This window comes from Somniosus microcephalus, chromosome 32 (assembly GCF_052327205.1).
Source record: "Somniosus microcephalus isolate GS21.2 chromosome 32, FLI_Smic_1.0, whole genome shotgun sequence".
In the NCBI taxonomy this organism is placed as follows: Eukaryota; Metazoa; Chordata; class Chondrichthyes; order Squaliformes; family Somniosidae; genus Somniosus; species Somniosus microcephalus.
In genome coordinates, this window is record NC_141018.1 from 26,100,436 (window position 1) to 26,115,498 (window position 15,063).

The window sequence follows — 15,063 nt, forward strand, 5'->3', positions numbered from 1 at the left end:
CTCTCCACACTCAGAGTCACCCCCCCCCCCCCCCCCCCCCCACTGTTTGCTAACCTCACCCCCGACTGTAAGCCCATCGCCACAAAGAGCAGGCGATACAGTGCCGGGGACAGGGTTTTCATTAAAACCGAAGTGGAGCGGCTCCTGAAGGAAGGGATTATTGAGGGCAGCACCAGCCCCTGGCGAGCCCAGGTTGTGGTCGTTAAGACCGGTGAGAAGCAGCGCCTGGTCATCGACTACAGCCAGACAATAAATCGCTACACCCTGCTGGACGCCTACCCACTCCCCCGCATAGCTGATATGGTCAACCAGATCGCGCAGTACCGCGTCTTCTCGACCATTGACCTGAAATCAGCGTACCACCAGCTCCCTATCCGCCCTGAGGACCGCCAGTATACTGCCTTTGAGGCAAACGGCCGCCTCTATCACTTCCTTAAGGTTCCCTTTGGCGTCACCAACGGGGTCTCCGTCTTCCAAAGGGAGATGGACCGGATGGTCGATCAAAATGCATTGCAGGCCACTTTCCCATATCTGGACAATGTGACCATCTGCGGCCATGACTTGCAGGACCATGACGCAAACCTTGAAAAATTCCTCTGCACCGCCAAACTCCTCAACCTGACGTATAACAAGGAGAAGTGCATATTCCGCACAACCCGCCTCGCCATCCTTGCCTGTGTTGTGGAACACGGAGTCATCGGCCCCGACCCCGACCGGATGCGTCCCCTTATGGAACTCCCACTGCCCCACTGCCTCAAGGCCCTGAAGAGGTGCCTAGGGTTTTTCTCTTATTACGCCCAGTGGGTCCCCTACTATGCGGACAAGGCCCGTCCGCTGATCAAGTCCACCTCTTTTCCCGTGACGGCAGAGGCCCGCTTAGCCTTCCACCGTATCAAGGAAGACATTGCCAAAGCCACCATGCACGCAGTGCACGAATCCATCCCCTTCCAGGTGGAAAGCGACGCGTCCGACTTTGCCCTGGCCGCTACCCTCAATCAGGCGGGGAGACCCGTGGCCTTCTTTTCACGAACCCTCCAGGGCCCGGAGACCAGACACTCCGCTGTTGAGAAGGAGGCCCAGGCTATTGTGGAGGCTGTGCGTCATTGGAGGCACTACCTGGCCGGAAAACGATTTACCCTGCTCACTGACCAGCGTTCAGTTGCTTTCATGTTTAACAACAAGCAGAGGGGCAAAATCAAAAACGACAAGATCTTGAGGTGGAGAATCGAACTTTCCACCTACAATTACGAGATCTTGTACCGGCCCGGGAAGCTCAATGAACCCCCGGATGCTCTATCGCGTGGCACCTGCGCCAGCGCGCAGATTGATAGACTGCGGGCCCTCCACAATGACCTCTGCCACCTGGGGGTCACCAGGTTCTTCCACTTCATCAAGGCCCGCAACCTGCCTTACTCCATTGAGGAGGTCAGGACCATGACCAGGAACTGCCAAGTCTGCGCTGAGTGCAAACCGCACTTTTATAGACCAGACAGGGCTCACCTGATAAAAGCCACTCGCCCCTTCGAGCGCCTGAGCGTTGATTTTAAAGGGCCTCTCCCCTCCTCCGGCCGCAATGTGTACTTCCTCAATATTATTGATGAGTACTCCCGTTTCCCGTTCGCCATCCCCTGCCCGGACATGACCAGTGCCACGGTCATTAAATGTCTGAACGACCTCTTCACCCTGTTCGGTTTCCCCAGCTATATCCATAGCGACCGGGGCTCATCGTTTATGAGCGACGAACTCCGTCAGTACCTGCTAGCTAGGGGTATTGCCACAGGCAGGACCACCAGTTACAACCCCCGGGGGAACGGACAGGTGGAAAGAGAGAATGCGACAGTTTGGAAGGCCGCCCTGCTAGCCTTAAAGTCTAGGGGCCTTCCGACCTCCCGCTGGCAGGATGTGCTCCCCGATGCGCTCCACTCTATTCGGTCACTGCTCTGCACTGCCACTAACGCCACCCCTCATGAGAAAATGTTTGTCTTCCCAAGGAAGTCCACATCGGGGACATCGCTACCGCCATGGCTGACGTCCCCAGGGCCGGTCCTACTGAGAAGACACGTGAGGACCCATAAAACGGACCCCCTGGTTGAGAGGGTCGACCTCCTCCACGCCAACCCCCAGTATGCTTACATTGCGTACCCGGACGGGCGGGAGGACACAGTCTCCATAAGAGACCTCGCACCCTCGGGGGCTGCAGTAACCCACTACCCACTACCACCCACCCCCCCAAACGATCCGATATCCAGCCCCAGCAGACGGCAGGCCTGGGCCCCGCGACTCGCTCGACATCTACGAGGACTACACACCAGTGCCCCAGCCTACGCGGGACTCGACGCCAGAAGCTTCACTACCCCTGCCGTCGCCACGTCGATCACAGCGGCAGACAAGACCTCCGGAGAGACTCCAATACACTAACTTTTAATACACTTCACCCCGCCGGACTCAATTTTAAACAAGGGGTGAATGTGGTAAACCACTGTTTGTATTCCACTGTGTACATGCCTGTACATGCCTCGGCTGACTCCTCCCACGAATCCAGGTATAAAGGTGACTGCTCCACAGCCCCTTTGTATTCTGGACCGGTCGACCACTCGAGGCACACCTTCATTCTCTTGTTAATAAAAGCCTGTTAATTACTCGCTTAATCTCAGTCTTTTGAGTTATTGATAGCGCATCACTTCCACAATTCCAAGGGAACCTCAACATATTCTGCTTTCCCCTCCGGTCCCGTAACTATGGCTCGGAGAACAACATCCCACTCAGTTCCTCCATAAGCTTGGTAAAAACTCTCCAATTCCTTATCCTTTCCACTTCGATCATAAGCTAGGGTTACATGAGATGGGGGTTCATCCTTTAAGTCCAGAGTCCACCATTGGGGGGTGATAGAGACGTAACATTGTCTTTTAGGGGCCCATGGTTTTACAGTTATTCCTTCGTTCCCACACTCAAGTCTTAATTGAAATGCACATAACAGGTCTCTGGCCATGAGATTGCAATCCAGCCCATTTGTGATCACGAATTGGTGTTTTACGGACTCATTTCGAAATGCTACTTCAACTGGTTCTGATATCGGGTACTGGCACACTTGTCCTTGGAATCCGGACAGGCTTTGTGTCTCCCCGGATTTAGGGAGATTGAGCTCCGATCGGACGGATGACATAGCTGCTCCGGTGTCTACCAGAAACGTATGCCAGTTCCCTCCAATCAGTAATGATAGAACGGGCTCCTTGTCCGACTGGAACCCGTTCACCACGAGGTTGGCTAGTCAGTACTGGGGAAACGGATTATTCTGGGAGAAGTCTGTATATCTCCCTCGTCCCCGATTTCCCTGCCAACCTCCCCGTTGTCCTTGCATATGGCCCCCTCTTCCTTGTCTTCGGGAGGGACATTCCCTGCTCCAGTGGCCTTGCTGACCACAGTTAAAACAGGCATCTGACCCTGCTTGCCTCCCTCCTCTTCCTCTATCGCCGAAATTTTGTCTCGGGGGAGCGTAGGGTGGGCCATAATTAGGGACGGTCGGTCCGTTGGGATGGCTGATATATCTGTACCCTTGTTTATCAACCCACCCTGGGACGCAGTACTGGGGCTCCATCTGATATCCTATCACATCTTGGGTGGGCTTTGACTCTTCCTTTTTCATCACATACTCAGTCTTGACTTTGACCTGGGGTTGACTCTCCTGACTCTTACTCTCTTTCCAATAATATTTCACTGCCCTGGCCATCTGGCTGGGACTATTCTCTGACCAGTCCATATTGTTAGTCTTAATTGCTTCAGACACCGAGGTTGGTAGACAATTTATCAGAATAGCACAGTATTGCGGTGAGTTTGCTCCGTTCTGGAAATTAGCATCTCCTGACTGACTCCGATACACCTCAGAGAATCTCTCTAGGAATTCCTCTGCTCCCTCGCCCTTTCGTGGTTTAGTATCCAACACCTTGGATATATCAATGGGTTTCTGCAGGGTGGTGGTTAAAGCAGTGAGTATGGCGCGTTCACGAGCAGCACCCTGTGCGTTTTGAGCCTCTAATGCGGCATGGTCCGCAAAGCCTAGGTTAACCAAGAACCGTGCATGTTCTGCGGGAGTCAAGATCTGCTGTACTAACGCCCATAAGTCTCTTGATTCAGCATTATAGACGAGTATAGTAGTCCAGAGGAATTCTACAAACAAGGTGGGGGATTTCTTCCTATCTGGCATCCCGGTTAAGATAGCCATTATCTCGTTAGGTTTCCAGGGGTAGAAGATACCTATGGTCCGGGGGTTATCGGCGGCCACGGGAGTATTCGCGTTAAAGGCAGGGTTAGGCATTTGTCTCACCGGCAACTGCCGGGGTGTCGGTTTATGTCTGGCGGGTCTCTCGGTATCGGATTCTGATTCCAGGGATGACAAGTCGTCTCCTGAATCTCCACTGTCAATGTCACTATGGTCCCGGCACTCTAAAAAGGACCTTAAAGCCTTGAGGGTACTCTGGCTCTGACTCTCTAGTCTCTGACTTTGAATCATCTGCCTTTGATTTCTCCGTTTTCGTGACCTTGATGGATTGGGTTGGGGTGGGGAGGGTGGCGTCGGGGGCGGATTATTCTTAGTCCTGAGTCGGGTGTAAAAAGCAACAGGGTCAGTATACTGGGGACCCGGTTGTTGGTCTCCCATCTGGACCGGCGGGGGATTATTCACTTGAACCGTGACTGACGGCGGTGGGGAAACGGCACTGGCAGATACTTGAGGTGTCGGCGCGGGGGTTTGTACAGTTGGTACGGGTGCCACCGGGGGATAAATGTTAACGTACGGGGGGGGAGCACGGGGAACAACATGAGCCCTGTGATTCCATACTTCCAAATCATCATCACCATCTCCCTCTGTCAAGGCAAGGCCAACCATTGGATTACGTAATCCACTCTTATCAGTCTTTCCAGACTCGCCCATGGTCTTTTCAGACTCCTGTTTCGAGCGTTTCTCATGAGCACATTCCTTTTTCAATACCTCTACTGGTTTGACTACCCCTCTTTCGGTAAGTCCTATTCCTAATTTTAAGGCATTATCCTGCCAACTTGCTAACAAGGAAGTTTCTTTTAGTTCCTGGCAGTACTGTCTCCATAGGGCAATTAGTTCTTTGGCTGTGGTACCCCTGTTACTTCTCCAAATTAGTTCTTGAGCCTTTTTAGCGGCATCTAGGTTCTTAGTTCCTCCTAGTGGCCATTGATCACTTCCTAATTTCTTATTTAATCCTCCCGACAACTGTCTAAGTTGCTTTGCTTTGTCAGGATGTTGTTCACAAAGGGTCTGTAAGGCGCTACCCGATTCAGTCGTGGTATCTAAACAATTGCCCATCTTACCCCCCTTGTGAACTTTACACAGTCGCGTTTTAAACTTGTTCAGAGCCTAGGCGGGCCAAGTGATATACAAGGTCGATGCCTTACCTGACACAAGTGCTTATTTCTAAGTTTACACAGTTCCTAGTTATTCCCTCAGTACGTATACTGACCCTCAGTGATATCCGATCACTGACCTAATCACCTATCTCTTCCAGTATTCGCCAGACTGACCTGGATCTCGGCGGGACACCACACGGGAGTTAGCGATTGGCCGACTTGTCGTCAGACTGGCGGAATCGGAGGAAAACCGAGGTAGTACAAGAAACTACTTACATCGGGGGCCCATTTCCTCCCTCCACGTCCGAGACGATTCAGCTCTTAATTCGCGAACTCTCGGTGACTGTCCGTTGAGATCCCACTTCTGACACCAAATGATAGAACGGATTCTTTTACCCTCAGTCTGGTTCAGCAATCACTGAGTCGAATACAACTGGAGAGTTCAAACGATTTATTATCCGCGGAGTGTTACTCTGATATATCGGCACCGACTCCTGCAAGAGTCTGACGAATCCAACAGAGTAAGCAATTTTTCGTACAGCGTGCTACATTATTATACCTGCATTGAGAAAGCATTAACACATCGTACATTCTGAGCCAATCCTGAGCTGTGCACATATACTTTTAATTTGATTTCCTGGCCTGGCAGTTCGAGCTGGGCAAGCCACATTTTACTGAATGGGTTACAGCTAAGTAAACATCACGGTAATGCGTTTGCGATCATGGTAATGCGTTTACGATCACCTATTGTCAGTATAATTTCTGCACGCCGCCCTACATTGTTCCTTATCAGCAAGGTGTACCATCGTGGGCGTCAGCCACATTAGCAGCTAAAGATCAGGTTAGCCTTTTTGTTTTACTTCTTTGCTGCCTTTACAGTTTCTCGTTTCTTTTCCATTGACCTTGGTATTCTCACAAGCACTGCTCCTTACTGGGAACGCCCGATTGGGGAATCAGCCCTACAGTTCCCTCTGAACTACTAGTTGATATTGCCGCTTTTCAGTGTTAAGGGCAGTGACTGACCCCACAACTAGGGTTGGCAAGTCTGGTTGGACGCATCTCCTGGGGGTTTCGTCGCATGTTCTCCCGTCTCCAACCGCCCGCCCCCTACACTCCCCGCCATTGGTCACCCCACACGTCCATCTCACGCCAACTGGAAAGAGAACAGGCTCTTCCTTGCCTGATTGGATGACTCTTGACTGTCAGTCAAACCGCCTTTTTTCCCCAACATCCATTAATTTTAGAAAAGTGTTCAAGGATAATGGGAAAAAAAACCCACAATTTATTTAATGATTCCCCCAGGTTGCTCGCAGCAGTGTCCTCGAGATTAACCTAAATTCATGGAGACCCCAGGACCAGTCTGGAGGGTTGGCAAGGCAACCCTATCCACAACACAGCAGAGATAACGACTGATACTGCGATCCTGGGAAAGAACAAAAGGGCTGGTCTGTGATAGGGTGGAAGAGATTATATCATATCAAAGATAGGAAGGAGAGATTATATTATATTAAAGATATGATAATACAAAGCGAAAGGAGATGGTAATGGGACGAGTAAAGAAACAAAAGATGGGTTTAGAGGAGGTGTAAATAGGAATGGCAGAAACATCAACAGCTGCCATGTGAAAAAATAGGGGCAGAGGTTATGGTCTGAAATTGTTCAACTCGATGTTGAGTCCAGAAGGCTGTAAAATGCCTAATGGAAAGATTAGTCTCTTTCCTCCCCGCCCCCCTTTCCAAGCCCTTGCACCCGCTTAAAATCTGTTCCATCTCTAACTTTCTCCAGTTCTGACGAAAGGTCATCGAGCTGAAACATTAACTCTGTTTCTCTCTCCACAGATGCTGCCTGACCTGCTGCGTATTCCCAGCATTTTCTATTATCCAAGAGTTGAGAAGCCAGTGTCGAACCCAATCCGCTGCCCAGCCTCCACTTCGAATTATCTGTAGATCGTTTCCATCCTGATTTCAATTTCTAAACTATAGTCCAGCACCACAAGTTATGTTTACAATAATAACAGCAGAAAACGCTGGAAAAACTCAGCAGGCCAGGCAGCATCCGTGGAGAGAGAAACAGAGTTAACGTTTCAGGTCTGGGACCCTTCAAATACTTTGAAAAAGGCACATTTAACAATTTGGGAGAAAATTGGATCTTAGAGCAAAGTGCCTGGCTCAGAAACAAAGATTTGACTGACATGTGCGACTGCTACATATCAGCAGTACATTATCTGCAAAAAAAAATGAAGGACTCATCACTTGAAAACAACATATAATAAACTGAAAAGGTTCATAGTAACAGGAGTGCCCAAGGTCAATTACTCTAAAGTAACTTGGCAGCTTCCTGTATCAAAACGCAAATAGGCCCACGCTACGGAGATATAATGCGGAGACATTTATAGGGGTAGCCTCACCCGCTTAGTGTCGGGTCATTGGGAGGGATCGTACTGCAAGATATGGGCCTGCGTCTGTTAACAGGAAGAGTTCTACTGAGAAAAAATATATCGCTTTATAGGATTATAACTTCTTAATATGGTTCCTCTTGTGAGGAAGTTTATTTTTTAATTTGTTTATGGGATGTGGGTGTCGCTGGCAAGGCCGGCATTTATTGACCATCCCTAATTGCCCTTGAGAAGGTGGTGGTGAGCCTGCCTTCTTGAACCGCTGCAGTGCGTGGGGTGAAGTGGCTTACAGAAAACGACTTGCTATTTTACCTGCAGCTGTTAACTGATTCAACAGTGTGTTTAATTGACTCGTAAAATGCAGTACCGCGCAATTTTGCTCAAGTCAAAGTTTATTAGGGGAGAAGTTCTACTTTGGCGCCCCTGCCCCGTAACAGTCAGCATTATAAATAGCTATGTCAACATTTCCCATTTAATCTTGCTGTGCCAACTGTCACAGTGTACGTGTAAATTCTGGCCACTAGACGGCTCTGTGGAGTGAGTTTCTAAAGATGCAAAAGAACCTATGGCGCTATTTTGAAGAAGAGCAGGGGAGTTATCCCAGGTGTCCTGACCAATATTTATCCCTCAATCAACATAACAAAAACAGATTATCTGGTCATTGTCACTTTGCTGTTTGTGGGAGCTTGCTGTGCACAAATTGGCTGCTGCGTTTCCTACATCACAACAGTGACTACACCTCAAAAATTACTTCATTGGCTGTGAAGCGCTTTGGGATGTCCGGTGGTTGTGAAAGGTGCTATATAAATGCAAGTCTTTCTTTATTTTTGTAGCTGTTATAGAGAGAAAACATATGCTCAAGGGCCATAAAGCCTTTCCACCATCTACAGGAAGCTTTCTGGTATCCGGCACTGACGGGACCGAGCTGGTGCCGTACCATCAAAACTGCCGTAGAAACCAGCGCTAATGTTAAAACATACGGAGCTTTTGAGCTCCGTGTGAATCAACAAACCCTGTTGCTTAGCAACAGCTTCAAAACAGTCGGCCGCAGCTTAAAAGCATCTCTGTAGCTAAGCAACAGCTTCAGCCAGACCTTGCAGAGCCTGACTGGAAAAAAAAAGCAACGAGAAGTAAAAAAAACTTATAGGAAACGGCTCCTGAATGTTGCCGGTAGATAGAGCTTTCGGACATTTAACCTCCGGTTAAACGAAAGTTTCCTGTACAAGGCACAAGTCAGGGGTGTGATGGAATACTCTCCACTTGCTTGGATGAGTGCAGCTCCAACAACACTCAAGAAGCTCGACACCATCCAGGACAAAGCAGCCCGCTTGATTGGCACCCCATCCACCACCTTAAACATTCACTCCCTCCACCACCGGCGTACCGTGGCTGCAGTGTGCACCATCTACAAGATGCACTGCAGCAACTCGCCAAGGCTTCTTCAGCAGCACCTCCCAAACCCGCGACCTCTTCCACCTAGAAGGACAAGGGCTGCAGGCGCATGGGAACACCACCACCTCCAAGTTCCCCTCCAAGTCACACACACCATCCTGACTTGGAAATATATCGTCATTCCTTCAACGTCGCTGGGTCAAAATCCTGGAACTCCCTCCCCAACAGCACTGTGGGAGTACCTTCACCACACGGACTGCAGCGGTTCAAGAAGGCAGCTCACCACCACCTTCTCAAGGGCAACTAGGAATGGGCAATAAATGCCGGCCTTGCCAGCGACGCCCACATCCCATGAACAAATAAAAAAAAATAACTGGCCTGGTTGGTAAAGGTAAAAAATGTGTTCAGTGGCTTTAATGAATTATTCATATATTCAGTTCTTTTTTCTCTCTGTATATTTTTAGCCTTTGGATTGAATTCCACTTTCCCCCCTCTCTATTGAAGACTGACAGAATGTCAGTTCCTTTCGAGCTTGGCATACGGTTACTTATTGTAGAGTGTGCATCGTTTACATAAGTACACCGTCACATACATATTCATCCAATCTTCATGGAAAGCAGCCATAGAATCACTTGGACATCCCGCATGAATAACAATGAGCAGCTACAGACACTATTGTGTCCACACACAAAGCGGCAGAAAAAGTGTTGAGAGCCAGGAGAATGGGGAGCGCCGAGTCGCTCAAAGGGCACGAGCAGTAAAATGCCTCTTCTGTCCAAAACGAGGAAAGGCAGGATGTGATCAATGGGTGACTCGGCTAATCTTCCGGACTGCCCCCAATTTGGTACGAGGCAGCCGCGGTGACCACACGAACACGGGCTTCTGTCCGCAATACGAGAAGGGCAGGGGAACTCCACTTCACTCAACTAGTTTTGCATCAGAATAGACAATTGCAGCCATCTATTGGAAACTTCGACAAAAGCATGTTACGACAAACTGCGTAATTAAGACAATTACACCGGATTTCCCAGTTGCGTTCTGCTCTGTGAAGTAAAAGAAGCCTTTTGTAGTCCAGGCAGGCAAGCTGGTGTTGCTTTGTAATTACTCAGGTTTGATTTCGAAGTCCTGTTTAATTAAAGTTTATACTCACTACAGACAGAAAACTTGTCCATTTAGTGTTATTTACCATTTAGAGTAGCCAGATTTTTTTTTTAAAAATCACCCGTCACCACAAAGCCATTTATTTTTAGTCATTGCCTAGAAATCATGCTGTGCGATAGAAATGAATTTAATGCCTCTTTTAAAATATCGAAAAATAGTAATTGAACATGGACGTGTTCAGCATTTGTACACCAACATCACATAGCTTCATTTTTAGGCCTATATTGTGTGTCAGCTGTGGCTCAGTGGGTAGCACTCTTGCCTCTGAGCCAGAAGGTTGTGGGACTTGAGCACCAAAATCTAGGCCGACACTCCAGTGCAGTGCTGAGGGAGTGGCGCACTGTCGGAGGTGCTGTCTTTCAGATGAGCCGTTAAACCGAGGCCCCGTCTGCTCTCTCAGGTGGATGTAAAAGAGCCTATGGCTCTATGGGGGGAGGGGTGGTGGCATTTTTATGCTTGGGAAAGAAAAATGTTTTATTACCTACTGGATAATTAGAATTGAGCAATTTCAAGTTAACAGGACAGGACTGCAGAGGCTAAGCAAAGATACTTTATCATATAGTCTCAGAAATGTAGCAACGCCTTCTCATCCTGTAGTATTACGTTTTCCACATTCTTATTTTAAATTAGGTAAGGGACATATTTTTCAGATGAGGCTTCCTCCTGAAGCATTCCTTTACTGTCAAACACTGCTGTTTCTGTGCTTGAATGTATTGCCGATGTGATTATCAAAATGTTGGTGAATAATTTAGTGCGAGTTAGCATTCCAGTCCACAGTCTTCCTTTGATTCAGATTCATTAGGCCCACAGAAAACACACATGCTGAAGGTAATTATACGCACCCGTAGCAAGACTCCAGTCTACTGGTATTGCACATTCCCACGTGCAGGGTACAAAGACATTAAAAAAAATCACTGGCCTTGAAATGATGCTGTGTGAATATTAGCACATGAAAACTTAATGCATTTGTGCGAAATGTCTTGCATTTTAACAGGGCCGTTGACTTGCTTAAAATACATGAGCTAATGCCTCCACTGAAATGGTCACCAGAGAATTTCGTACAAACGTCTTAAGTAGTTGTCGGCTAATATCTGTACAGCATCAATACAAGACCACCGTGCCTTTTCTGCCCAGCAAAGCTGAGGAACCATATTTATATTAAAGCATTTCAGCCGGGCTCCCTTAGTTCAGCGGGTTTACAGTGAGTGGCGAAGCCACACAGTCCAAGTAGCCCCCAGTTCGATGCCTTTCTTCAGCTTAATATTGGCAAGACTGACTCCACCCAGTTTGGCTCCTGTCAGAAATGGTGTACTCCGATTAAAGAAAGAGGACGCAGGACGTCCCAAAGCACTTCACAGCCAATGAAGTACTTTTTGAATTGTACAGGAAACTTTGTGTTATCCGGAGGCTAAATGTCCGGCAAGTTCGAGCCACCGGCAAAAATCAGGAGCCGTTTTTTTTCTTTTCGTTTCTTTTTTCTCAACAGTCAAGCTCTGCAAGGTCTGTAGCTAAGCAACAGCTTCAGCTAGAGACGCTACAGAGATGCTTGCCGACTGTTTAGAAGCTGTTGCTAAGCAACAGGGTTTGTTGATTCATACGGAGATGAAAATCTCCGTATGCTTCAACATTAGCGCTGGAGTGTCCAGCAGTTTTGAGGGAACGGCAACAGCTCAGTCCCGTCGGTGCCGGATAGCACAAAGTTTCCTGTAGTCACTGCTGTAATGTAGGAAACGCGGCAGCCAATTTGCACACAGCAAGCTCCCACAAACAGCAATGTGATAATGACCAGTTAATCTGTTTTTGTTATGTTGATTGAAGGATAAATATTGGCCCAGGATTCCGGGGAGAACGTCCCTGCTCTTCTTCAAAATAGTGCCATGGGATCTTTTTACGTCCACCTGAGAGGGCAGACGGGGCTTCGGTTTAACATCTCATCTGAGAGACGGCACCTCCGACAGTGCAGCACTCCCTCCGTACTGCCTAGATCCTTGTGCTCGAGTCTCTGGAGTGGGACTTGAACCCACAACCTTCTGACTCAAGAGACTTTTTCCACTGCTCTGCAAATCCATTTTTGCTCGTCATGCCTCAAGATTTTAGATTTGTTTATGTCTTTGTTGTCTCGGTGCCTCATTATGAAGTGTTCTGATACTGTACTTTGTTACTGTGGGCATTCGAGAGTGCTCCCAAATGAGCCACAGCTGACACGACTGATTCCATTCCCCTTTCTGACTGCTCGTTAAAGGTTGAGCCCAATGGTACGTAGCCTTGGTATACTGCTCCACCCTAAGCTGAGCTTCAAACTCCATTCCATCACTAAGACTGCCTGCTTCCACCTTTTGCAATATTTCTCACCACTGGCGAAACTCTTATCAATGACTTGATTCCTCCAACACTCACTTCGCTGACCCCCTCCAAGCTCTAACCTACACCACTTCAACTCATCCAGAACTTGGCCAATCACCTCCTGTCGCACACCCCTAGCATCCCCCATCCTCAATGATCTCCATTAGCCGTGTCCAAAAGTACACTGATCTCAAAGCCCTGACTTTCAAACCTCTTCGTGGTCTCGCTCCTCCCTACCTATTCAATGTTTGCCAAACCTGCAACCCAGCAGACAACCTCCACTCTCTTCTGACTCCAGTCTATTGCACACACCCTCCGCTCACTCAATGATGGGAGAGAGCTCGGACCATCACACCCTTGCACTCTAAATTCTCTTCCTAAAACTCTCAACTTGCTATGCATCTCCTAAGCTTCAGAAGTCTGCTCAGAGTCTACCTCTTGGACTATGCTTTTGGCCATTTCCCCTGATTCACTCCCTCTTCCTGTTGAGGCCCTCCTCCCTCGAAAGTGCACAGCGACAACTTGTGAAAGGCGTCACAAATTTACAAGCTGCTGTCGGCACAATGGGGACGAGCACCATTGTGGCTCTGCAAAATCGAAGAATTGCATTGCTTCCCTACATTTCTCGTTAGGTTTCTCTTTTTTGAGCAAATAGTGAAGTACATCAAGGGAATACAACAACAATGGTGATATCTGCAGCGAAAGCCTAATCATGTTCAGGGGCACTGATTAGGTAGCTGTCAAAAGATTATACTTCAAAACCACATCGCTAAAACCATCAGGTTCATGGTCTTGAAGTAAGATGACACGTTGATTCTCATCTTTTATGAATAAGCAATTGTATTTAAAAGGCTCTGCGATGTGACTATGGATCACTGATGGCTGATGGATGAGACAAAGTAAAGAACAGGAGAGTACAAGGACACTTTGAATTTCAGGGCAGGGTAAGTATTAAGAAAAATAGTGGCATAAAAGACACATAGCTTGTTGATGATGAATTTTATGTCAAATAAATGAATGAGGAGGGAGAAGGACAGTTAAGGGCACATTTCCTCTGATCACTGTGGTAGCGACATGCAGTGGTGAGATTTCGTATTATCGCTAATTCTAACAAAATTAGAAAAAGGATCTTCTTTATAAATAAAATGTCACCAAAACATAACAACCAAAGGAAATCTCACCTCATGTAAACTCTGGACCAAAGAGCCAAAGTCCTTCAATAATGATGGGTGGCTACCAGTTTGGGGTACAGGGCATACGGAATGCTTGCCTTTATTAGCCGTGGCATAGAATACAAGAGCAGGGGGGTTATGCTTCAACTGTATAAAACACTAGTTAGGCCTCAGCTAGAGTACTGCGTGCAGTTCTGGTCACCACATTACAGGAAAGATGTGATTGCACTAGAGAGGGTACAGAGGAGATTTACAAGGATGTTGCCGGGAGTAGAGGATCTTAGCTATGAGGAAAGACTGGATAGGCTGGGTTTGTTTTTCTTGGAACAGAGGAGGCTGAGGGGAGACCTTATTGAGGTGTATAAAATTATGAGGGGCCAAGATAAAGTGGGCAGAAAGGACCTGTTTCCCTTAGCAGAGGGGGTACAGATTTAAAGTAGTTGGTGGAAGGTTTAGAGGGGATTTGAGGGGAAATTTCTTCACCCAGAGGGTTGTGGGGGTCTGGAACTCACTGCCTGAAAGGGTGGTAGAGGCAGGAACCTTAACCACATTTAAAAAGTACTTGGATGTGCACTTGGGATGCTGTAACCTGCAGGGCTACGGACCAAGAGCTAGGCAGTGGGATTAGGCTGGATAGCTCTTTGTTGGCCGGCGCGGACACGATGGGCCGAAATGGCCTCCTTCCGTGCTGTAACGTTCCATCTCTTGTTCTACAAAACGCCCCACAGTTCTTGGAAAACAGCACCGTTAGATAGTGCAAAGTCTCTCAAAAGAATTGTGAGGAATAGCACACATTCAGTGGAAGTAAGGCACGTGCCAACCCTTCACACAGACCGAACTGACCCAGCGACAGCACCTTACTCAACTGGCTCCCACAAACTCACCATACTTGGGCTAGGTACTGGAATGATGGATGGGGTCAGACCTCAATTGGTAACAGCAGAATTCTAACATTTCAAATTAATCTAATAATTACGTAGAATTTACAGCACAGAAAGCAGGCCAACTGGTCTCCGCCGGAGTTTATGCTCCACTCGAGCCTCCTCCCACCAAACTTCATCTAACCCTATCTGCAGATCCTTCTATTCCTTTCTCCCTCATGTGTTTATCTAGCTTCACCTAAAATGCATCTATACTATTCGCCTCAACTACTCCTTCTGGTAGCAAGTTGCACATTCTAACCACTCTCTGGGTAAAGATGTTCTCTTGAATTTCTTATTGGGTTGA

At 48.0% G+C, this 15,063-nt stretch overlaps 1 protein-coding gene across 1 annotated transcript; it reads right to left on the reverse strand.

The window, feature by feature from the left end:
• Positions 1–2,671: 2,671 nt before the first annotated feature.
• LOC147097345 (uncharacterized) lies at positions 2,672–5,827 on the reverse strand. Its single transcript, XM_085972021.1, has one exon. The coding sequence runs from the start codon at positions 5,330–5,332 to the stop codon at positions 3,269–3,271; it is 2,064 nt and encodes a 687-aa protein (XP_085828147.1). The 5' UTR covers positions 5,333–5,827; the 3' UTR covers positions 2,672–3,268.
• Positions 5,828–15,063: the final 9,236 nt, after the last annotated feature.

What these genes read in the sequence shown, in the direction of transcription:
- LOC147097345 (XM_085972021.1), bottom strand. Translation starts at nt 5,332, where the DNA reads ATGGGCAATTGTTTAGATACCACGACTGAATCGGGTAGCGCCTTACAG.